Raw genomic sequence first — 24,926 nt, 5'->3', positions numbered from 1 at the left:
TTTTCAACTTGGGGCCCATATGCAGCATCAGGATCTTAAAATTAGTGTGTTTCTGGACCTGCCCTACAGTTCAATACAATTAGCAGACAAAAGAAACTTATCAACAGTTCAGAGTGCTCTGTATTGTAGATTAGTAGTGATGAAGGTTTGGTTTAGGTGGAGCTGTAGTGACAGGGCAGCGGGGCAGGCAGCAGAGCAGGAAGCTGAGCCAGGGTAGACGGCAGAGCAGTGGAGAGTGAGCTGGGTGAGGCACGCAAACTCAGGAAGACAGACAGAGTTAAACCTGAGGCGCAGGCAGAGAAGAGTTAAACCGCACTCATAAAACAACACTGCATTATTCAGGCAAAAAAAACTTTGTAGTTGGCTGTAGCGTTAAAACACGTTCGGCGAACTGAACGATGTGGCGAAGACTGGAGTGAAGAGCCGGGGTTTAAATACTGCAGGCGCTTGTCTGGTTGATGAGGTGTTGAGTCACAGGTGCGCAGGTGGATTGGCGGGAGAAGGAACTGGATAGCCACGGCCAGACACACACACACACACACACACACACACACACACACACACACACACAAACACAAGGGAGAAACAAGAAATGCAAAGGAGGGGAGCGGCGGAGAAAAATAGCTGAAACACTAGGAATAGGGTAGGAGAGGCTCAGCTGATACCATGACAAGTGTACTTAATACAGCCGAGTCTGAACCATTTGCCCATTAAATCTTAAATATAACAAAATTGCTGCAAAATTACCATAAAGTTGATCTCATAATACAACTAGTATTTGGAGCAGCCATGAGCTAAATAGATTTTATGAACTTAGAATTAGAAAAACCTCTAAACCTCTAACATCTAAAATTAAAAAATGTAAAAGATTAAAAGATTGTTTATTCCATAGTTAATGATACCACACACACACACACACACACACACACACACACACACACACACACACTAAAACTAAACTTAATTACTACTCACCTAATCCTTGCCCTCGCCCTAACCTAACCTTAGAACATGTCTTCACCTTAAAATGGAATCATTAACGTTATGGGGACTGGCTTTTTGACCGCATTAGGAAGAAAAGTCACCATCCTATAACTGTGTAAACAGATTTAGGTCCCCACAACATGAGTAATACCTTAACCACACACACACACACACTCTCTCTCTCACACACACACACACTCTCTCTCTCTCTCTCACACACACACACACCCAAAACAAACAGGATACTATTTATATTGCTTGCAGGGTCTGTCTCCGTCAATATGGCTACAGCACAACACATATCTATGACTTACAGACATTGACAGGAGCCGGCGCTATCAGAACGGGGTGAAATGAATAAAACAAACATAAAAGCAGCACGATAAGATAAGACTAAGGTTTGCAAGTGTCGTTATTGACCTGGAAAGTAATTATAAATGTGTTATCGATCAATCAAAAAAAACAAAAAAAAAAAACACCAGGGACTGTCTGGGTAAAAAATGGAATCATTCAATTTCAGAGTTGATTAGTGCTCATTCTGTTTGCTTGTAGCTACACAGTGGCATAAAATCACCACTGTATGGTCATTTGTATGTAGCAATATGACCTGACTGAGGCAGCATGAGCACTGTTTAGCAATAACATAATTCAGTCTATGAGTTACTGTATTGAGCTCCACAGTGAACCAAAGCACTGTGGAGTGATGCTGGGGTTTGCTGTGTGTAAATGAAGACCAAAGCAGGGGTGGGTGAATTTGTTTAAGGGCAACTTTAAGGTCCACGGTGATGTTTGTTCATCATATGAACACTGAAAGGCGCAGTACGTCAAATCAGAGGGGGCAGTACAGAAGCCGATTTTAGCAGCAAGCAGACAGTAGTGTTGAGCTAGCATGCTGGATGGCTTCACTGACGTGTCACTCAGAATATAAAAGCACCCCCCCACCCCCCCACCCCCCCTCCTAGGACCCCGAGGGGCATCCTAATCTAGGGCACCCATCGTGTCTTCTGCCCATGTAGAGGAGAACACTTTCCCATGCAATGGTCAAAGCATGATGAAACGGCTGGACCGTCCAAACCGGGGAGTATTTTCAGGTTACACGCCAAATGTGACGTCACGAGTTGTGATGCATCGGCCCACATGACTCCATGTCTTGGCCAATGGCCTGCCAGCCTTGAATCTTGTCTTAGTGATATGGGGATATAATATTTCAATTTCATTTTGCTAATCTTTTGTAAAGAGCTGAAGCGGTCGACTGTTTGGAGCCGTCAAAGGTAAAGACTTTCTAAATAATCATGGATGTTGTCAAAAAAAATGAGTTTTTAATTCTGTGGTAAAGGGGTTTTCGGGCGGTGAAGATCTTATTCCAGGTTCCTTCTGCTTGCTGATTATTTGTACGTACATGCAGTGTGACATCTTTACGGGGAGAAATAATCAGATCAGACAAGAAATTTAAAGTTTTCCGGTGAATCGCCCTGATTGGATGAGATGTTATGTCTGACATAGTTATTATAGAAGTATGGTTTCATGATTAATAACAGTAATCACAGCTTTGTTGTTGACCCGCTGTTTATTGTCCATCTGCATCTAGATTGCATGTTACTGATTGTTCTCTCTGTTTTGCTACCATGAATTGCACTCAGTTAACATGAAATAATAATTACCTGCTTAAAATTGTGTTCTACAGGCAGATGTGTGTGTTGAGTTTTAATGTGTGAGTGTGTGCTGTAAATTTACTTTGAACGATTGTGCATTTAACTTCATAATGCAGCTGCAAAACTGAAGCGTCTGTATTGATAAGGAAATAGAGAACACACTTTACCATTAGCTTCGTCCATATCGTGATCTAATGAGTTTGTAACCGCTAACGATTATCGACAGCGTGTAGAAAACAAGCATCGTCTTCCCATTGTATTTTCTTTTGGTCAGAGAAGAGAAAAAAGGAAACTGTCAGCTAACATTATTAGCACACACACACACACACACACACACAAGAATAAACTATGTTAGCCCTCCAAGCTAATGCTAGGTGGCAGAGGAACAATGCAAGGGGCCGTCAGCTTTAGACTGAGATCTCAACCAGGCCGACTGATTAGAGATGACAGGTCTACAGCACGCTTTTGGGGCAAATGGGAGGGTCTGGCAGGATAGCGGTGGCTGCTTGCAGACAGTACTGCTGTAACAAAAGGCCCCTCAGCACGTGTGTCTGCGGATATATTCAACCCTTCCCTTTCTGCTCTTCCAACGACTCATTTTCTAAAAATCCATCAGGGCTGTTAGAGGCTTGGAGACCATTTAGAAATCTTAGAAAGTGCTCTCCCACAGAGGCAAGGTGCTAATAGGCCACAGTAGCTAGCAGGTGATGTTTAACCCAAACAAAAGGATGACTGCTCTTGTTCAAAGTTATCATCTCAAAGATGTTCTTGGCAAGAAAATGCACTTAATTGGCCCTCTGCTATATTTAGAAGCTCAGCACGCTCTGCTGATCAGGAGGCAGCAAAGCCAAGAGATTTACCACCGTCATAACTGTTCATTTGTGTAGGCTTCATGAGGTCAGGGATACTTTGAATACTATCTAATAAAGTGGAAAAGTAAGAGAGTGTTACATAAAAAAAGTCTCACTGTTTCACCAGTAGAGAGACCGATATGATCAAAGTTGCATGGATAAGATGAGGACTTTCGTCTAGATGTCTGCTGCCTGACTGTTGAATCCATAGATTTAAACTCAATTCAGTAACAGTATATTAGTGACTAACAACGGTAATGCTATGGATATGTGTAGTAACGTGCAGCATTAAACAGAGTGCGAAGGGGATGATTTGACAGACGGCAAATTCACCGGAAAACCTTTAGAAACAGATATGGAGCCAGTACAGTCTATTGTGTGTTTGATGGTGCATGTTTTATAACGTTGTTGCATTTGTTCTTGTGTCAATTCCTATTTTATTATTTTAAACTGTGCAACGAAAACAATCCATTGAGTTAATGTCGATAGAACATGCATGCCATCAGCATGCAGTGTTCAAATTTATTTGAGTACATTAAAATTTATGCAGCTGATTCATTTAAACAACATGTAGGCTGCTTTAATTGTGCGGCTTTTGTCATTTGGGGTTTACTTTACTCCTATTCCTGCCTGACATCAAGGTTTATGCTGCTGCGGCTGTACCTTCAATGTATGTCAAAGGATAATTGCATCCCTAAAGCCCTGGTTGTCCTTGGAAACGCCATGAATGGACACCGGGAGTGATGAATTGAACATTCAGTACTCCCTCTGAAGTATCAGCAAAGACACTTATCAGTTAAACATACATATGTGTGTGTGTGTGTGTGTGTGTGTGTGTGTGTGTGTGTGTGCACATGGTTTAAATATAACACAAGTAGAACAAAGGGGAAGAAACTGATTGTGCCAAGTATATTGACTTATATCATGACATTAATGATCTTTTCCAAACAAATAATTTGACTGTCTTCCATCACCTCCACCCTTAAAATATTCCTAATCCAATGATTCACTGGTTGTACATGTTCCCTGACTCATCACTGCTAAAATCTTTGGTTAAAAATAAGCAGAGCAGCACCACATTAAATAGGTTAGAAAATCTGTGTCACCCTGATGAGCCTTAGTTGAAACTGTCAGTTGTCCATCAGCTGTCGAAGACAAAGCACCCGCTTTGCCTGACTGACCGGGATAATGCCAGAGATTTAGTCATAATTTCTTCTTCGAATCGTAGATGTTTTTACTGAAGCAATGGCTGCAAATTATGTTTAGAAGAAACAAATTAATCACATGTGGAATGCCAGAGCCTCATCCACCAGTACTGTTGGAGCACTACATAACAACCAAAAGGACAGTTTTGAAATGATGTGTGCTTGTTTTTTTATTTTTGTTTGTTTGTTGTTGTTTGTTTTCCACATACGTCAGTGTTTACTCACTAACTATAAATACCCATTTACATTTTGTCGCTTTTGGTTTTTTGTTTGTTTGTTTTTTATTTTTTATTTTTTCCTTTATTTGGAATCATTACACACAGTCTCCATTGTTAATTCCTTTTACAGAGTGATGTCTTTTCAGTTCCACTGTGTTAAAAAAAAACCCCAATGAAAATAAATACATAAAATAATTTAATAAACAAGCTTAAACAAAAGAAGGACGTTTCAGGGAAATATACATTTTCCATTCCTTCCTCCAGTTTCTCCGCGTCAGCTCTTAGTCGTGTCTACATTTTATGAAATATGCTTATTTGCTTTCTTGCTGGGAGTCAGGCGAGACGATTGATACCACTTATATCTGTACATTCAATATTAAGGCAGCCCGCTGACAGTTAGCTTAGCATGAAGACTAGAAGCAGGAGGAAACAGCAATTCTGGCTTTGTCCAAAGGAAACAATAGACACCTACCAGCACCTCTAAAACGAACTATGTTATATCTTGTTTGGTTAATTAGCACAAAAACTGAAGTGTAAAAATGCCTAGTTGTAGTTTATCAGGGGAATATGTGCCTGACTGTGTCTTTGGATGGGTGCGGGACCTTGCATCTTCTCGTCACCGTGAGGCTGGCGGGCAACCAGTGGAGAATCCAGGAAGTTACGGCATACCGCTCTCTTAAAATGTTGAACTACAGTACTGTGCAAAAGCTTTAGGCAGATAGTTCTCAGCAGTTTAGATTTTTACCCATCACGCAGCACTATCAGTGATGCATCTGACCAGTCATTCTCCAGCATGACAACAACCCCACACACAACCAAAGTCTTGAATAACTACTTTCAATGGCAAGAAGAACAAAGAGTTCTGCAACAGATGGTCTGGCCCCCACAGAGCCCTGATCTCAACATCATAGAGTCAGTCTGGGATCACATGAAGAGACAGGAGACACTGAGACAGCCTGAATCCACAGATGAAACTGAGCAGAATTATACCTTTGAGAACGGGAGTTTTTATAGGATAAGGTTGTCACACAAAAAATGTTTTATTTTCATTGATTTTCAACTTTTAATACATATCCCATAGAACCCATTCCCAACACAAGGGAGGCAAACAAAACAGCAACACTCCAAAGCAAACAGCAAACTCCACAGCAAACGGACAACAGACGCTGCTGTATACAAAAATGTAAATGCGCAGTTACTCAGCTTTTCTCTTCAGAAGTTTACTGAAGTGATCAGTGCAGAGCCATGGGTGGACAGAGTCAGCAACGTTATTTGACACATGAGCTTGTTAGCACCTTTGGTTCGCAACACATCCTGCTGTCTGCCACTTTTAACCAAACACACTACCATCATTAGACCCCGGAGCAAGTCAGACACATTTATACAGATAGGTTTTTGTTGTTTTGTTTTTGTTGTTTTGTCACCACAAAAAAGTTTTTTTCACTGCTCTCTAGGTTTTCATGAGCTGGTTCGTGAAAATAACATCAGCAAGAGGTGCAAAAAGCACTAAGCCTCAAAGTACACGCACCACATTGTTTGATTTGTTTGTGAGTAATTTGTGTTGACACCACATCTATCACCGCGCAGTATCCAAACTAATTTGAATTATTTGTGAAATCAGGAGCAGGTAGGGAACCGTTTTTTCTTTGTCTTTTCCTCCTGACAAATACCAGTTGTGCAAATTGTGCAAATATATTTGAACAATTTGAATATTTGAATAGATATCCTGTATATATATGTATATATTAGAATTTTTTTCAAAACTCTTCCATGCCTGACTGACATTTGTATAGGAGTCAGAATCAGAAAAAGACATACTCAGTGCTAAGAGAGTTGCACGAATACTCAAAGCGCACATGAAGGCACTGCAGGAGGTCATTAGAGCAGCTGAATACAGACCATCACTATTCTCTGGAGTCAGATGGAGACTCTAATACATTTACTGCTAAAGCAGTGGCGCAGCTGCTTCTTCCTTCTTGATCGTCATGCGTTTCCAAGGCTAAAGCAGATAGCAAATGATCCACCAGACCTTATTTAAATGATGTAATGTAACAATGACCTGGAAGTGTTGATGTCAGAAACCAGGTGGCTTTAAGATCCAACTGTGACAGTGATAATCAAAAACAGCCTGCAGCGTTCTTTTTCTAATTACTTTTTAAAAACCAGCTACACATTCTTCAAAAACTGAAAAAAAGCCAACAAGCAGACTCTCTACATGATCTGCAAACAATCACAAGTCACACACAGTGAAAATATGGTCCCTGTCCACCATGTTTAGTTTGTGTGGGTAGCAGAGAGACACATTCACAATGCATCTTACTGTACACTTTGGCAGATGCATCCATATTGTTATAACTGTACAGATAATTAATTCATAAAGCTCCGGATGGAAAGAATACTGGAGAAGGGGACTCAAGTAATTCAGGCTTCATCGCTGCTCCTTGCTGTCCTGGATGTTCAGATCGGAATTTTTGCATCTGAATTTGACTTTTAATGTTTTTGGGTTGTCTGTCCATCCCATTCTCATGAACAAGATATCTCAGTTATGAACTGATTAGATTTTGGTGGGCAAAGGTCAAAGCTCAAGGTCACTGTGACCTCACAAATCACATTTCTGGCCATAGCTGGCAAATTAATGCATTAATTATGACACAATTTGACACAAATGTCTATAAGGATAAAATGAAGTGATGACATTTTATATCCAAATAGTCAATGGTAAACTTTACTGTGACATCATAATGTTCTGCAAAAACACTTCTGGCTATTATTCAATGCTGTAGCTCAGGAAGGAGACATAGTGACCATATTTCCTGTAACTTGCCTGGTTGGTGGAGGCGTACAACCGTGAGGCGGTGATTCTAGTTACGACTGAACTGTGTGTGATTGAAATAGAGCAAGGACATAGCTTTTGAATATCAGGCACATTAAAGGTGCACTATGCATTCCTGCATGACGTCACTTCTGTTGACATTCGAAGTAAATACCGAACAAAACAGAGCAAGCTCGCCCCCCCCCCATGTTTGCATCGGACTGGAAGCCCTTCTGCCGGCGGAGTTCTCGCCACCTTTGAATTGATTCCCCAATATAAATGCAGGTCTTCGTTCATTCCTTCTCCATTTCTCTCCTCCTCGCCATATATTCATCCCAACGTCTTTTCTTTGGTCGTGTCCGTGCCTCGGCCATTTCCCAAAATATATCGTTGAGTCGTTAGACCTAGTTCAGGGCGCCATCCAGCTATCTACTCTCAGATACTCACGCTACTCTATCAACTCTGCTCACTGCCACAGTGTATTGAGGGGGCAGGCAGCTAGAGGATTAAGGGGAGATGCCTATGATTTTAGACAAAAATAAAATCGCGCTGAAACCATGCAGGAATGCATAGTGCACCTTTAATTCTCTATCTGACTTTGAGAACCTTTAATAAATACATGTGGGAAAGTTTTTCAAAATGCAGAATGTTGAAATTAACATTTCACTAAGTGAAATTCAGAACTCGTGAATTCAGAAAGTTGCTTTTCAAAGTCAAATATTTGAGGAATAAATCCAGAGGCATTTAAATGTCAACACTAAATATTCAGCAGTGATTAAATTTCAAAATTTGGTATTCAGTTGCTGATCAAAATTCAAATCTGTTGAGTGTTTGTTGGGCACTGTCTCACCAATATGATAAATCTAATATTTTTCTTTCTAATTGGATAATATTTTTGTTTCTAATGACATGGACTGCAGCCTGTATTTTAAGGTACAGAGGAGGTCAGGGTTTTATTTCTTTTTTCCTTGCATGGGCACAAAACAACAATAGCCTCAGGTTGTGTCTGAGTGAAAATTTGAATTAGTTTGTCCAAGCAACTGAAACCACCAGAACAGCCCAGCTTTAGTCTATAGAGGAAGTGATTGGAGAGAACACCTGAGGCCATTTGAGATGACTTGAAAACTGAATGATAAACTTGTGCAGGTAATGAACAGCAGAGAGTCTACAGGGTGGCTGAGGGCAGCAGGGAGCAGATCTGTTGATGACTTGAAATTAACATTTTGGTGAAATGACAATAGCCACAGGTTCATCAGCAGAGACCCCCCCCCACACACACACACACACACACACACACACACACACACACCTGACTTCTTTCTGGGACTACACACATTCCAGTTTTTCACACTGTGAAATATTGCACATTCCCCCTTTTCCACATTTTTATTGTGAATATTTTATTGTTCATTTTCTTTCATTTATATTTACACTATCTGACCTGCTGTACTCGCTTTGCTTTATCTCTCTTTATATTTTTTTCTTCTTCTATGTTTAATGCACCGAAACACCAAAGCAAATTCCTCTTATGTAAAAACCTACTTGGCAATATAACTGATTCTGATTCTGAAAAAAAAAAAAAACACTGGGTCATTTCTTATAACTTATTCTGAACAAAAAGTAACTTTCACTTTTTTGGCACAGCCAGACTGACTGTCCTGTTTGCCTTTGCCTTGGTAGCAAAGGCAAAGGGAGGCAAAGTAATCTGACAGACTGTAATGAAGGCACTGCAGGAAAACTTTAGTGTCTGACTCATGGAAAAGAGCCTTTTACTGTCGAGGACTTTGCCACTAAGTGTTCTGCAAGTCATCATGATGCACCTTTACGTGAACATTATTGCAAAGGCAGATTCGTGTCCAGGAGTTTAGTCGATGCATTCATTAACATCATTTAGTTTAGTCTCTGCTACAGTCATTTCTGACAAATGATTTGCATAGTTGTCTTCCTGCAGTGGTCAGTATTTTGACTTGCAATCCACATGATCATCTTGTTGTGATGTGGTCTTTAATAAGAAATAAAACAAATGTTTGTTTTTGATTTTTATGTTTTCTTTTTCAATTTTAACAAATAGATTTAAAAAAAAAAAATAGCTGGTGGAAGTGAATCTAATTACACTTGCTTATCACCAGGTTTTCCTCTGCACGGTCATGTATCATTCATGGGGCAAACATTGTGTGGGGACCTCATAAAAGTGATGCCTTGCTGTGTCAACTTTGCAGACACGCCACTATTTTATTTTTAGTCCAAATTCTTTGGCTAGAGTATCAGCAGCAGCAGGAGATGTTATGACCTGTAAGGCTCCTGAAATACAAGTGACTACAATGTTCTTTTGGAATATAAGCATTTAGAGAAGCTTTTGTTTCATTATATGTGCAAAGACATGGAAAATACATGCTGTCAAGAGCTAATGAACAGTTACCGTATGCATTAATTAAAGAGCCAGCACTTAAAATCCTTGAAGGCCTCATGTGGCGTTCAAGTAACGTGGTAAAATTAGAAACTAACCATTTTGTGAGTCTCACGGCTTGAATATAGATGAGGCAACCTGCGTTCTTCAGAAGTTTGCATCATCCAGTATGTTTAGCCTGTTGAAATATGTAAATATACACATATGAATAATAGTGTTAATGTGTTTTTGTATGATGTTGCGTTTGGCAGGTGACTGGCTGGCTGGAATACCACCTTTCTCCTTCTCCTTCTGAGGACATCCCATTCCAGGACCGGTCTTACCCCCTCCCCCCCAGCATGGAGCCCACCAAAGTCCAGTCAGAGGGTGGCCTCAATGTCACCCTCACCATCCGCCTCCTCATGCATGGAAAAGTAGGCAGGCACAGAGTCTTATACTGGCTGTGTGAGAACTAACATATGGGGAATTTATCTTCATTTTCAGGGGCCTTTAATTTGTTAATGATCTTTTAAACAATCGGTTGGACTTGCTGGGAATAAAAAATGGCACCTTTGGTGTTTAGGATGAAGGAGCTGGCTCTACTGCTTCCAGTAGAGCTTTTCAGTCTCTTCAACATTTACATCAGTGGTTCCCAACCTTTTCCAACCCGCGGCCCACCTAAAAATCTCAAAAATGTTGGCAGCCCACATCCGACCTCATAACAATACGGAGGCCAAATAATGCCTCCTCAAACATTTTTCATTCTAATGATAATGATCAAACATTTAGGATTGAACTGAAAGCAGGGAAAACATGTAGGAAGCTCAATTTTTCTATTTAGTTTGACAGCGGGGGATCACTGTTCAATTCACCATCTGTCTCTTCACTCTCTTTCCTTTTAATTCTTCCTGTTGCTGACCAGCTGTCCACTTTGATTGTCCAGTTTTTTGCCTTGGATGTCATCTTTTAGCGCGCCATCAGGCTGAGATAGAAAACAAGTATACGGCGTGATCCGGCTGGTGACAACATAAAAGTTCCTATCATTGGTTTATCACAGTTACAAGCCTCAATATGAGAAAAAGAAAAGAAAAAAAAAAACCTTTCACCAATCCTTTCACAGTCCACAGTGAAACTGGCTAAGACTGTATGATTGCAATTTTACAGAGGTGGCACATTGGCGCTCTCTGCTCTTCATTAAGTTGCAGCACTTGTATTTAGCTTCCTTATGTCCATTCAGTAAAGTCCTTCACTTTACTGAAAGGTTATTTGGAGCCCTTACAAGTAAAAACTCAAGACTTAAGGAGTGACGGGCTTCCTCTGCAGTGTTCCTCTGCTTTCGACTCTGCTCAGTGTTTTTTCATATTTCTCAGGGTGTAGTCTATAACCTTTAAGTGGGCACCAACATCTTGCCCATGCTTTTTTTTCAGGCACTTATGTGTAGTGCTCTCTCATCTCATCTCATCTCAACCCCTACTCTTTAAGAGGTTGTCAGAGTTAGTGTGTGTATGTGTGTGTGTGTATGTGTGTGTGTGTGTGTGTGTGTGTGTGTGTTGGCCTGCTTGTGTGAGATCATTCATGCTTGATCCAGGTGGGGGGGGGGGGACTATGGCAGCGTGACCCACATCTGTCCTCCACAGCAGAAACTGAGCGGATATTGGGTGAGCATGGTGTGGGCGCAGGTACCCTGCCAGCACCATCCCTTCGCACTTCACCCCCGCTCATTCAAATGGGCTGTAGACTGCTCCCCAGACATGTTTCTACCAGACTCGCCCAAAGCGCCTGCCTGCCGCTTCCACTCCTCCACACTTCTGTTTTGATGTCCAGGACATCTGAAAGATTTTGTGGTGGACTCGGTCGTGTGACAAGTGTTTCTAACTTCCCCTTTTATCTAGGCAGAACTGGTTAGCACAGGACATACAGTATACATCCACACTGAGTACACCCATGTGAAATATTACAAAAATGTAGTTTATAGTTATTTACAATTACTGTAAACTGTACCATCTTACAATAATTGTATTGTTTTTTAAATTTAAATGTAGGGTATTTGATCTTATGCATAATTAAAACCTCAATGCAACAGCAGTGATTGCCCCTGTGGCTCAGCCTGGGTTGTGTCTAATGCAACATAGCTCCACATGGTGAGGAACTGCCAGAACAAGACAGAAATCAGACTGTGAGACTTCATCAAGATGGGAGGGGGAACAAGAGGATCAGTGGGCTACTGAACATGAGTTGAAAGAGAGTTGCAGCAGTGGTTAGGGGGTACAGGAAGAGCCATACTACCAATAACAAATGATGCCACGTACACTTCACTATTTACACAACTGTGCTTTGAAGAGCAGACTGCTTCTAATTTAGCCCGAGTGTGAAGGACACCGCATGACGTCAATCTGCAGGGACAACATCCAAAAAGAAAAACCATTGCTCACTGACAAACTGCAAGATTAAACTTTGCATGTTTGAAAAGAGGCCTGATGAATTTTGGCAGCACATTCTTTGGTCAGATGAAACCAAATACAGCGTGTTCGGCGTGGACTTGGACAGGATCACCACAGTGACTGCATAGTGCCGACAGTGACACACGGAAGCGGGAATGTGCTGATACGGGGCTGCACGAGTGCAAACGGTGTAGAAGAGATGACATTTATAGATGGTCCACAAATACTGAATGAAAGGAAGACTCCCAGTCTCACGATGCTTGGCAGGAGAGGAAGATGCTGGACGACAATGATCCCAAACACACTGCAAAACTCACAGAAGCATTTCTAAAGAAGAAAGAAGTGAAAACTTTGATCTGACCAAAGTCTGTCCTCTGAATAGAAGAAAAGCTCTGAAGTATTTTAAAGCAGAAGGGGGAGAAACAAACTCCAGCAAAGAGCAGCTGAAAAGAATCATCTGTGAGGAAAGACAGAACATCTCTCCAGAGTTGTGTAAGACTGCAGTCATCCATGTCCGGGAGGATCGAATCTGTCATCAAAAAGTGGACATACAAAATATTAAAAAGTAAAAGAATGGAATCTCACTGATGAAGAGTGTATGGACTTTTGATGCAGATGGTGGCTAAATATCAGTTTGGTTGTAGCTGTTTGTGAAACAGGAGTCCTCCTTAAGTTTTCCTGTGTTTTCCCAGGTTTTGGTTGTGTGTTCAAAAATAACTTCAGCAGTAAAAAGTGCATCTGATTGGATTCGCTGAAGCAAAGTTTTAGACGCCAGTGATGCCTCGTTGTTTAAGGACCTTGAACAAAGAATATTTGAGGGTAACAACCAGGCATCTGTACTGTGAGGCTTTACATACTGTAGTGCTTGATAGATATAAATGGATGGTTAGGGGAAAAAGCTGGCTCTGAACAACAACTGGCCTGCAGCTTCGACATCACAATGGATGTGACCCTCACAGTAACAGAGGAGACGTCAGGGACTGTTGCCGCTGGCAGCCAGCGCTGCCCCTCTGCTCCCTCTGCACTGTGCCACGCCAAGCTCATGAAGAGTAATTACATGCATATGAAAAGCGTGGCCCTCGACACCGACATGTAGCTCAGCGTCCTCTGGATGTCCCTGTACTGTTCTACACCTTATCCAGGAAAAACAACAGTGAGCAGTTTTAATACTGTACATTTATGCAGGAGATTCTTTAAGGTGATTGTTTTCTCTTTTTCGTGCTTTATTGCAGGAGGTCGGAAGTATAATTGGAAAGGTATGTCTGTTTATTCGCTCACACATGTTTATGTCCATACTCATACTCACACCATGCTTGGGTTATTTTTGGATTACTGATTTGCTTTTTTTTTTTCCAGAAAGGGGAGACAGTAAAAAAGATGCGAGAAGAGGTGAGTTTCAGTATTTAGAGGCATCTTTAATTTATTAGATACCACAAAGAAATGATAAAAAAGTAAATAAGCAATACAAAATATCTTGAAATTAATGACAAACTCATGACACAGACTCAGATTTGGTCCAGATGTATTCCAGGATTAAGGTCTCTCATCACCTATATATATATTGACTCCATGTGTGTTGTTTCTCCAGAGTGGAGCACGAATCAATATTTCCGAAGGCAACTGTCCGGAAAGGATCGTCACCATCACCGGACCAACAGACACCATCTTCAAGGCTTTCGCCATGATTGCCTACAAATTTGAGGAGGTAGATGATTAGTGGCAGCATTTTGTCTGTATCATGTAAAATATGCACAGTATGGTGAACTTTAACAGGCTGACATTTTTAGCTCATGAGACACATGCACTGATGAAGTCCAATAGGATTTCCAGACCTTTGTTTGCACTCTGTCTGCGCAGACGAAGACTCCAGACTCCAGGGTTTATTTGTGTCGTCTTAGATCAGTGTTAACTGTCATTTCATTTCCAACAGTTATTCTGCAAGCTATAAGTCTCAGTTTGAAACAACTGACACCGGGATCTGCCTGTGTATTAACAGACCGCAACTTAGCTTGTATAATATTTCCATTTCATATCTAGTTGTTGTCGTAAATGAAAATTTCTTTGTGAGATTTTTCTCATAGGGCACAGACATGCATAAGACTCACAGTACGTCTTTGTGACAGTTATCGGTATCGCTTGGTTATAATAGCTGAATTTAAATCATCTTCTTTTCAGCTATCTCTCCCTCTGATCTGACGTCTTTGATGTCACTCATCTAATTGAGTCACTCATCCACTGGGACCGGGACTTGTAAGATGAGACCCACTGCTGTGTCCGCTGTGACCGGTGTAAAATGTGCTCGACTTGACCTCGTTATTTACAGGGAAACCTTGCTGCTCTCCTCAGGCACGTTGAGAAAATATTACCCTTGCAAAATAAACATTACATGTTCTCATTTTTTCAGGACATAATAAATTCCATGAGCAACAGCCCAGCGACCAGCAAGCCCCCCGTCACCTTAAGGCTTGTAGTGCCAGCCAGCCAGTGTGGCTCCCTCATAGGAAAAGGAGGCTCCAAAATAAAAGAAATGAGAGAGGTATGATATGGACTTTTTCATGGATAACTTATCAATTACTATACAGATGTAAGAGTCTGACTTTTTCCAGTTTAACCTTGTTTCTTTATGAAAGACAAACAGAACATGTAGTGCAGCCAAATGGTTTTGGTGACACTACTATGTTCTCTTTGACCATTCAACTCCGGGTGAAGACACTTTGACATTCTTATTTGCTTTTTCAGCCAATCAGGACGGACTAACTGGCCGCACTCACTAAAAGATATTTATATGTCTGTCATAAGCTGTGACTTGAGAGGTGGCAGGGTGACGTGGTTGGAGGGCTCCAGTAGGAGTGCGACTACAGTGCGTAACCTAACCTTTGTTCTGTGTCACACAGGTGTTGTCCTGGAACGGGATCTAAAAGCTTGAGGGTGCAAAGTCAGATATGTGCTCCAGCTATGGGAGGCTTAAGGAGCACACACAAAACACACATGGGAATCAACAGGCTACACAGACGGGTGGCAACATCTACAGTCTATAATCAAGACTGAAGCCCCATTCAGACTGCATTTATTTCTCTAGGGGAGGTGGGGTGATTTTAACATGACATGCTGCTGGTCAACGGTTTTCATCCCATACAGAGGATACATGTGGGTCATGTTTCAACGCCACCCCAGTAATAATTATAGTCGCCATTTCCTATTGTTTTTTTTGGTGAACCCACTAGTCCTCCGGTAATTTAAATCCAGCCTGGAGCAACATTCTTATATTTTAAAGTGGATCTCTGAGGTTTTTCTCTGTGAAGAGCCGCTGGTCCATTTTTTTTTTTTTTTTATCAGCTCAGTGTTAACTTTTACTTTTGTGTGAAGGTGGAAAAAGTCAGAATTGTTTCTGCTACTCCGATAGATGGAAACATCTAATACACAGGCCTATTTCAGAACCAATATGATGGTAGTATAAATTAAAGCTATCAGCAGAGCAAGCCCCCATAAATGTGCCGTTGTAATGTCAGCTACAGGGAGGCACTGGTATTCTACTATGAGCCACATTTTTTTTTTGCATATATTTGCTTACAGTTTCAGAAATGGGCTCCATTAAAAGTATCCTGAATTAACTGTTAGCAACTCTTGTTTGCAATGTGCCCATTGATGTCCAAGCAACTATCACTGAATTACTTTCATAAAGAAGAAAACTTAAGAACCTGATGATTCTGAGGCGAGTTCAGAGCCACCTTTTTTTCTGTGATTTCTAAGCACATTTATGTACGTTTATTTGGGACGAACATCGGAGATAATGATGTCCTCGGGAAGTGTTTATCACACTGAATGATATTAATAACTGTCTCATGTCTGTGTGTGAAGATTTGACTGAGTGATGACTCTCAGAAGGAGCAGGATTTTTGACTCAAATTTACCTCACACATCTGCTCCCTCACGTCTCTCCCTCTGTGGCTCCCATGCCTCTTTCAGCTTTGTCCTGGTGAATGTCCATACCTGTTACACACCACATCCAGTAATTCACCAATGGTTAAAATGCTATCCTGAACAATTTGTTAAATTACCGAAGAGCCCACTGAATTTTTCATACCCCACCTCCCCCTGTGCTGTTAATCCTGTCCAAATGGGGCTTAAGAGTCTCAGGCCATGCTAGTGGCTCTGTGAGGCTGTACTTAAGCACAGCTGTGATTTTTGCTTTACTTTTTAACTTCTACTGTCAGCATGCTAACATGGTCTGATGGTTGATTTAAAAAAGTAACTGCTCTCAGTCTAATAATCCTATTTGCGCTGCCAACAAGTGCTGACAACATGCTTCTTCCACACTCAGTGCAGCAGCGATGTATAGGCTACCAGCACAGTACAAAGCTACATCACAGTTATGTGTGGTCACGAGTACAATAGCTCACACTGTGATATTGGGTGTGGTCAGAGGTTCATGAAAACTCAAATCGTCTGGGACGTGTGCACCGAATTTCATGGCAATCCATCCAATAGCTGTCCAGACTCATCAAAGTCAGTATGATTCATCTGGGAGCTACGGATGTTTAATGGAAAAAAAATCAAATAATTGTTGGGATATTGGAGTGATGGATTGACCAACTAACATTGAACATAATCTGTTGAAAAGCTCCACTGCTGAAAGAGGAGAGTGCGTCATTCCTGCCTTCAGGATGAAGTCTGGAAAAGCAGAATATTTGGAGCTAAAAGCAGAGGCCTGTTACTCTGCTCCTGAAGTCAGCATGTTGCCCTCCCAGATGGTCCATCACAAGCAGCTTATCAATCGTGGTGCTTTTTCAGATGCTTAGAAAGTGTTGATACAGGGACAGAGTCTTTTATACAGTCTGCACTATGAAGTATGGGTTGATCAATAATGATTGGCAGAATGAGTACTTTTCAATTTCAGTGTGCTTCCCGGTGGAAGTGAGCGCCTGTAGGACCCTTTAGAGCACTGCACAGCCTTGTATGAGTTCAAATTGAATCCTTTCGACATCGTCAAGTCTCTTTAAAATTCTCTCGTCTACTCCAGTCCACAGGGGCCCAAGTTCAGGTGGCGGGGGACATGCTGCCCAACTCCACAGAACGTGCAGTGACAATCTCCGGGACCCCAGAAGCCATCATCCAGTGTGTCAAACAGATCTGCGTGGTAATGCTGGAGGTAGAGTATGACAAGTTTTAGCAAAGCTGTTTGAATTTTAATGCTAATGAGATTTAAGAATTAAGTTCTGTTACACACCTTAGGAAAACCTCTGGGTTGTGCTGCATTTCTTGCTAGAAACTCATGCAGTCATGCACCTTAAGTAACACATTTTCACAGGAACTAAATGTTTTATATTTGCTTCAGAAAAAGAAAAAAAATGTCAGTCTATGTCCAGGTCAAAAACACCTGGCAATTGATGTCCATAAATGTCAACTTGACAAGCAATCTGCTTGTGTACTAGATGCCCTAAAAGGGAAATATGTGCTCTGCTGTGTACTTTCCATTTTGCTGCTGAGTATCATGTAAATACCATTTGGAAACATTTTTGCATATAGCTCTGCAACAGAACTGTCAGGAAGACATCTGTGAAGATCTCAGTTATCCAGTTCATCCAAGAAAACTTGAATCGAGGGCAAGTAGACTTGATTGTAGATACTTGAGGGCGTTTCACCTCTCATCCAAGAGGCTCCTACAATTTCCTGCCAGGAAAGCCCGGGCTTGTTTGTGCTACATTAAGAACACCATAGCTGTGTCTTGTATTTGAAGCACACACCACACATAAATGGATACTCCTCCCACTACAGCACAGCAGCTACAGAGGAAATCTGATTAAGCCCTCTGCACTGTCTTGAACAGCCTTGTTTCTGCAGCACAGCATGAATCAATAACTCTGTATCGTTATGGTAAGCTTGCAAACTGGAACTCCTCAGCTTCCTCACTGAAACCACCTGCCTGCCATCTTAGAAAGAAAAGCTTAGGATACTATATATATTATCATGTTTCACTCATGCAAGGTCTTATTGTTCTATTCTTTTGTATTTTATATTTTGAAATTATTATGTATTTTTATATATTATATTTATATTTTCATATTTTAAAGAGATAGTTTGACATTTTGAGAAATATGCTCATTCGCTTTCTTGCAGAGAATTAGATGATGATCAACTGCACTCTCTGTTTAAATATCTCTTTATGAAATATGAAGCTACACTCAGCAGCCAGTTAGCTTTGCTTAGCATAAAGGCTGGAAAATGGGGGTAACAACTAGCATGGCTCCGTCAGGAGGCAACAAAAACCACCTACCAGCATCTCTAAACTTCACTCGTCAGCACAGTATATCTCTTTTTTTTATGAAATGCTGTGGTTTTACATAATGCTGGGAACAGCAGAGAAATAGACATGATATGAGAGTCTTCTAGCACATTTTGTTACCTTCAGTCAGAGCTGGGCTAGCTGATAGCCCCTCTTTCCAGTCTTTATTACAAAGCTAAGCAAATTGGCTGCTGGCTGTAGCTTCATATTTCATGAACAGATCTGAGAGTGGCATTGATTTCTCTTTTCATCTAACTCTCAGTTACCTCTAAGAGTCAGGCTTGCTGTTTCCCCTTCTCTAGTCTTTATGCTAAGCTAAGCTAACATGTTTGGCGTACAGACATGAGAGCAGTGCTGTTAAATGAGTATTTGTCTTTTTCAAATACAGTAGGACCACAGTCTGCCTCAGATTGACTCTGCGTCTTCTCTCTCTTCTCTTTCTCCTAGTCTCCACCAAAAGGTGCCACCATCCCTTATCGCCCAAAGCCGGCCTCCACCCCAGTTATTTTTTCTGGTGGCCAGGTAAGAGCTGAGCTAGCTTTAGCTCATTAGTTTGTGCCTACAGCCAGCCTGACACTTTTACTGCAGCATCAGCCACTGCCTGTTACTGCAAGCCTCTTTACTTTCTTGCACTCTTGCATACCACCGCAACAATTTTACCAATGAGGCTGCCCTCATTGGAAAAATTACAGCATTAATTCTCGGCTCAAACTCTAAAATTTTACATTTTTCTGACAAGCAGCTGTCCACTCTCAGTAGCAAGGGCAGGAAAAGTGTAACATTATTATACTGCCACAGAAAATCTCAGGGAGGTTGTCCGGGGTCGGTTTGATGTGTGTCCCTGTCTCCTACTAGCAGTCGCTGTTGGTGCGCACACAGCAAAGTGAGGGAGTCAGGGAGCTGTACCTGTAAGCATCCTGATGTTTGATTCAGCAACAATGACATTAGCCTCAGCAAGAATGCAGGGCACACGATAATGTCCGTCCAGCTAATGTAGATAATTTAGTTGCGATCTGGGCTAAAAGCTTTTGAATGTATTTTAAAATTTTGCAATATAATAGATTAATATTAGAATCACAACCCATTACTTGTAATGATTTGAAATTGGGAGCTTGTCTTTTGTCTTAAAATCATATCCAGCAGATGTTGGAGTGGAACATCTAGTGGAACATTTAGTGGTAAGGAACAACTGAGCCTTTGTACGGCATTAAAAGCACAAGCCAGTTTTGGAAAATTTAGAAGAATAAATAAACCCAGAGAGGGTGTAACACAATTCGTACAAAACTCCTGTATAAATACTACCTCTGCAAAGCTTATATTGTTCAGTTTTGTTGAGACAGTGAACAGTGTGGTTATTTTTGAAGCTGTGGTTTTTGATGCTGTCACTTTGGATTGCATCACACTGTGCAGATGCTCCCGTTATTGTGTTCACTCCAGTCATTTGGTATTTGAATGTGATGCATGTACACAAAATATATTGTTTAACTTCAATTTATACAGATTTATAATTTGTACTGAGATTTTAAATGATGGTGATTGGTTTATAGACTTGAATTAATGAACTGAAGATGAAACCTAAGAACCAAAGATGAGGAATCATGACAAGGCTGAAAGGTGCCTCCACTGCCACTACATTTTGATTCCTGTGCACTGATATAATGTAGTACATACACTCACCGAGCACTTTATTAGGAACACCATATTAATACTGGGTAGGGCCTCTCTTTAGCCTCAGATTCTCCTCCATCTTGTCATGACTGCATCACATCATTTCTGCAGATTTGATTCTAAAGGTGTGATTCATATCTGGTGACTGGGGAGGTCACTGAAGTTCACTCAACTCATTGTCACGTTCATGAAATCAGTTTTAGACGACTTTTACTTTGTGGTTGTGATGGTGCATTATCCTGCTGGAGGTAGCCATTATAAGATGGTAAGCTGTGGCTATAAAGGGAAGCTAATGGTCAACAACAATGCTCAGATAGGCTGTGATACTGAAATGGTTATTGATTGGTATTAAGGGCCCAATGTGTGCCAAGAAAACTTAAATTCCCCACACCATTACACCACCAGCAGCTGCCTGGACTGTTGACACAAGACAGGTTGGGTCGATTTGGTTCATGTTGTTGATGCCAAATTCTCACCCTATCATCTGCTGCCTCAGCCGAAATCCAGCTACGTTTTTCCAGTCTTCAGCTGTCAAGTTTTGGTGAGCCTGTGTCCACTGCAGCCTCAGATTCTTGGTGTTCTTGGAATCTGACATGGTCTACCGCTGTTGTCGTTCATCCAACCAAAAGTTTGACATATTGTTCGTTCTGAGATACAGTTGTAAAGAGTGGTTATCCAAGTAATTGAGCCTTTCTCTCAGTTTGAACCATTCTGCTCATTCTCCTCTGACCTCTCATCAAAAGGTTGTTTCTGCCCACAGAGCTGTCACTCACTGGATGTTTGTGGCTTCACTCTAAAAACTCTGGAGACTGTTGTGAGAGAAAATCCAAGGAGATCGCCATTTTTCAGAAAAACTCAAACCAGCCTGTCAGAAACCAACAATCAAAGCCACTGAAATCCCATTTTTTCCTCATTCTGATGTTTGATGTGAACATTATCTGACCTGTATCTGCATGGCTTTATGAATTACACTACTGCCACATGATTGGCTGATGGGATAAATACATGTCGGTGTTCCTGCTGAAGTGCTCAGTGAGTGTACACGGATCTTGCTTGCCAGTCATGGAACTTTTATGATCATTTGTGCATTGATTTCTTATATACAGTAATCAAACACTGATTTCTTGGATGTACAAGGTCTGACAGCACTTGATGTTCACTTACATATCACATGCTGTTTATGTTCCTGCTTTAAATATGGTAATAATAAGTGTGATTAAGTAAAGATCATTCACTGTAATTTAATTTACTGTTTACAATAAATTTGCAATCAGCATGTTTTTTATAGTTGTTTGAGCTAAACTGTGAATAAGGTTTCTACAGACTTAGATTGTACAAGTTGATTTGTTCTTCATGTGATGTTATTTTCCCCTTTTAATAGATATAAGATGCTGAAATTTGCTATTTCTCATATTTTTTCATCTTTCCAGGCCTACACAATTCAGGGACAGTACGCCATACCACACCCAGATGTGAGTTCCTAGTTTCTTCTTAATTTAATCAAATAATTATATCTGTATCTTAAGTATTTATATAATCAAAAATGGTAGCAGACAGCAGCTGAAGTTATTAAGAGGCAAGTCATAAATCAGGACTTCCAAAATCACTGTCTTTATACTTTAAGGCTGAACTGCAGCTCAACCACTGGAACGACCTCTTGCACCGATCTGGTTGATAACAAAACAGTAACTTCTGGTAATAATGACAGAGGCAACGTCAGAAACGACAGCTTTTGATGTAGACACCCCTTTAATTCCAGTGGATCATAGTCTCCATTAATAATCTGCCTTCATCTGTCCTTGTCATGAGAGCATCTCAGAAGCTACCTTGTGTCAGATTCACTAATTCAGAGTTGGGCAATGATTGATGCCAGTAGAGGTGGTGGTTGACGGTACAATCACTCAAGTGCAGGCTTGACACCCTCTTCCACCCTCATTTAAACTCCTCTTAAAAGGAGAAGAAGGCTTGAAAGCATCCGTCTTCCCCCCATTCCTGATGGAAATGATACACAGCAGGGGGTGGACACTCTGTGACCATGTCAGGGGGTAAGTGGCTCCTCTGACAGCCATGCAAAACTAAAGGTTCCTCCGGTTCTTAGTTGTAAGTGTTAACCAGAAGGACACATGGTAGTAAAAGGGGGCAAATGGGAATGAAATTATTCCCCGCATTTGGTTAATGCACTCATGAGTGGAATTGTGTCTCTCTCTGTTTTGTAAATTAAAAAATGACTTTGCAGAATGTGAAAGTGGCAGGGAAATAGGTGAAAAAGAAGAATCAGAAAGCATCAAATTACCTAGCACTTTCACAAATCCATTACAGACAATCACCCTCTCTCCGTATCTCTTTTTCTCTTACTTTTTTGTCCTCCACCACCCTGTGTCATGGCCTCCTTCTCCTCACTGTTTGTTCACTCTAGTTTTGGTTGGGTTCATTTCTCGGTGTGACCTGTGTATCAGTAACCTCTTAGTTCTACTTTCCCTCCTAACCCTTCAGCAGTTGACCAAGCTCCACCAGTTGGCTATGCAGCAAACCCCCTTTACCCCTCTCGGACAGACCACCCCTGCTTTCCCTGGTACGTACCCACGAGGCCCTTTAGATAATTCCTTCTCTTTGCATCCAGAGAAATATTTTTTCTCTTTCCCTACCTTGCACCTTATCTCTCTCTTTTGGCACAGCATGACTTGGCCCCCATGGTTTCTCTCCTCCTTTGATTTTTTTTTCATGTATATTTTCTCTTGGCTCTGTCTGATTATATGCCAGTGAAACTCAAAAAAGAAAGAAAGAAAGAAAGAAAGAACTGACACTGGGCTACACTTTAAAACAGTTTATTCAAAATGTCATTATCTCTAGGTAACAGGGTACATCATTCTTCCCACACATATTTAGGTTGTTTTATTTTCCATTAAAGATGAAAATCTCCAGTGAGAGAGGTTGGCCACACTGCACTGTAATAACCAACTGAATATCTCCCACATCTGAATAGACCTTGGTACATACTGTATATTAGTCTGTCTGTATCATATCCTGAATATTTACTTATAAAACATCATCTGAAGGTCTCACAGTAATGTTCGCTTCTTTTTTTTCATCTAAAAGGATGTTTCAATTTCAACAAGTACATGGAATGATTTATTGAATCGACAAGGGTGTTCCAAAATGTTCTCTCTCTTTAACTAACATGATGTAGCTGTCTTTTGTTACATCCTATGAACAGTTTGATATTTTGGGAAATACACCTAATCACTTTCTTGTCAAGAGTTTAACTGGGAAGATCAATCGGTAGATTTATATTTAATATACAGACAGTGGGAGTGGTATCGATACTCTCATCTTAACTCTTGGCAAACAGGCGAATAAACAAATTTCCCAAAATGACAAAATATTCCTTTAAAAGGTTTCAGCTCTGTCAAACTGACTATTTAAATTCAAATCGCCTTTCTCATCCCATTGCTCTCCAACTCAGGTTTGGATGCCAGTCCACCAGCCAGCACCCATGAACTCACCATTCCTAATGATGTGAGTAATGCTAGAAAGGTTAGAAAAAAAGACATGTATGTTTCAGAAGTCTGTAGTTCGCAAATTATGTCTTTTACTCGGTATATCATATATAAATTCAACTGATGTTGAGAAGAGTTTTTACAGGGTGATTAGCGGCTTTCCTTGTTAATTAACTGATAAGGAAAATATTTGCAAATGGAGCACAGAGATAATCCTGTCTTTCCAAATTTGATTGACAACATTAACAACAATGATCTTCCAAACTTTAGTTCTTACTGTTGGCACAGTAGAGAACCCGCAATCACCTGAATTACTCACCATGCTATCATTAATCAAAATTAATTTCCAGAATGATGGGATTTAAATTATATACCCAGAAATTTCATAACCCATTACACTTCCTTTTTAACTTCAAATGTATTAGGCATTAAGTATAAATATATTAAAACAGCATAGAGGTTTCCATGCTTCATCTTCAAAGATTTCTGCTTTTTTTCAGTTAATAGGCTGCATTATTGGACGCCAAGGAACCAAAATAAATGAGATTCGACAGATGTCTGGGGCGCAGATCAAAATTGCAAATGCCATGGAGGGCTCGTCTGAGCGTCAGATCACCATCACAGGGACCCCTGCTAACATCAGCCTGGCCCAGTATCTCATCAATGCAAGGTAACCTTTTAACTCTAACTACTGGGCTCCGGCTCAATCTAAAACATAAAAGCAATACCCGAATGACCACGCTCAGGGTGAGGATCCAAGAAAACAGCTATCTGTGACACTTGTGCTGTTTGGAAAGAAGAAGTAAAAAAAAAGTATCTCGCCAGTTTAGTTTTGACATTCACAACACTGATACTTTGATGAGTTGCCAGAAAATACACGGTGGCTGTCAGGTTTTGACAAGCGACAGATAAGCCCATGAATAATGTGG

At 40.8% G+C, this 24,926-nt stretch overlaps 1 protein-coding gene across 6 annotated transcripts in view; it reads left to right on the top strand.

The window, feature by feature from the left end:
* Positions 1 to 24,926, top strand: part of LOC111218793 (poly(rC)-binding protein 3) — a 74,326-nt gene that overhangs the window by 44,127 nt on the left and 5,273 nt on the right. For 4 of the 6 annotated variants that reach the window (XR_002664990.1, XM_022741269.1, XM_022741265.1 and 1 more), the window contains 11 exons: positions 10,381 to 10,542; positions 13,782 to 13,805; positions 13,906 to 13,938; positions 14,138 to 14,254; positions 14,954 to 15,085; positions 17,570 to 17,698; positions 19,280 to 19,354; positions 21,931 to 21,972; positions 22,994 to 23,072; positions 23,964 to 24,016; positions 24,498 to 24,667. Coding sequence is in view for 5 of the 6 variants with exons in the window: in XM_022741269.1 (XP_022596990.1) it covers positions 10,468 to 10,542; positions 13,782 to 13,805; positions 13,906 to 13,938; positions 14,138 to 14,254; positions 14,954 to 15,085; positions 17,570 to 17,698; positions 19,280 to 19,354; positions 21,931 to 21,972; positions 22,994 to 23,072; positions 23,964 to 24,016; positions 24,498 to 24,667 (929 nt within the window). In the remaining variant the exon portion in view is untranslated. The remainder of the gene's footprint in view (positions 1 to 10,380; positions 10,543 to 13,781; positions 13,806 to 13,905; positions 13,939 to 14,137; positions 14,255 to 14,953; positions 15,086 to 17,569; positions 17,699 to 19,279; positions 19,355 to 21,930; positions 21,973 to 22,993; positions 23,073 to 23,963; positions 24,017 to 24,497; positions 24,668 to 24,926) is intronic. The other 2 variants (XM_022741270.1, XM_022741268.1) reach the window with 1 other exon arrangement.

This window comes from Seriola dumerili, unplaced genomic scaffold (genome assembly GCF_002260705.1).
Source record: "Seriola dumerili isolate Sdu_G_001 unplaced genomic scaffold, Sdu_1.0 BDQW01000052.1, whole genome shotgun sequence".
Lineage (NCBI taxonomy): Eukaryota > Metazoa > Chordata > Actinopteri > Carangiformes > Carangidae > Seriola > Seriola dumerili.
Note: the sequence above shows the minus strand (reverse complement) of the source record. Positions and strands in the feature narration are given on the sequence as shown.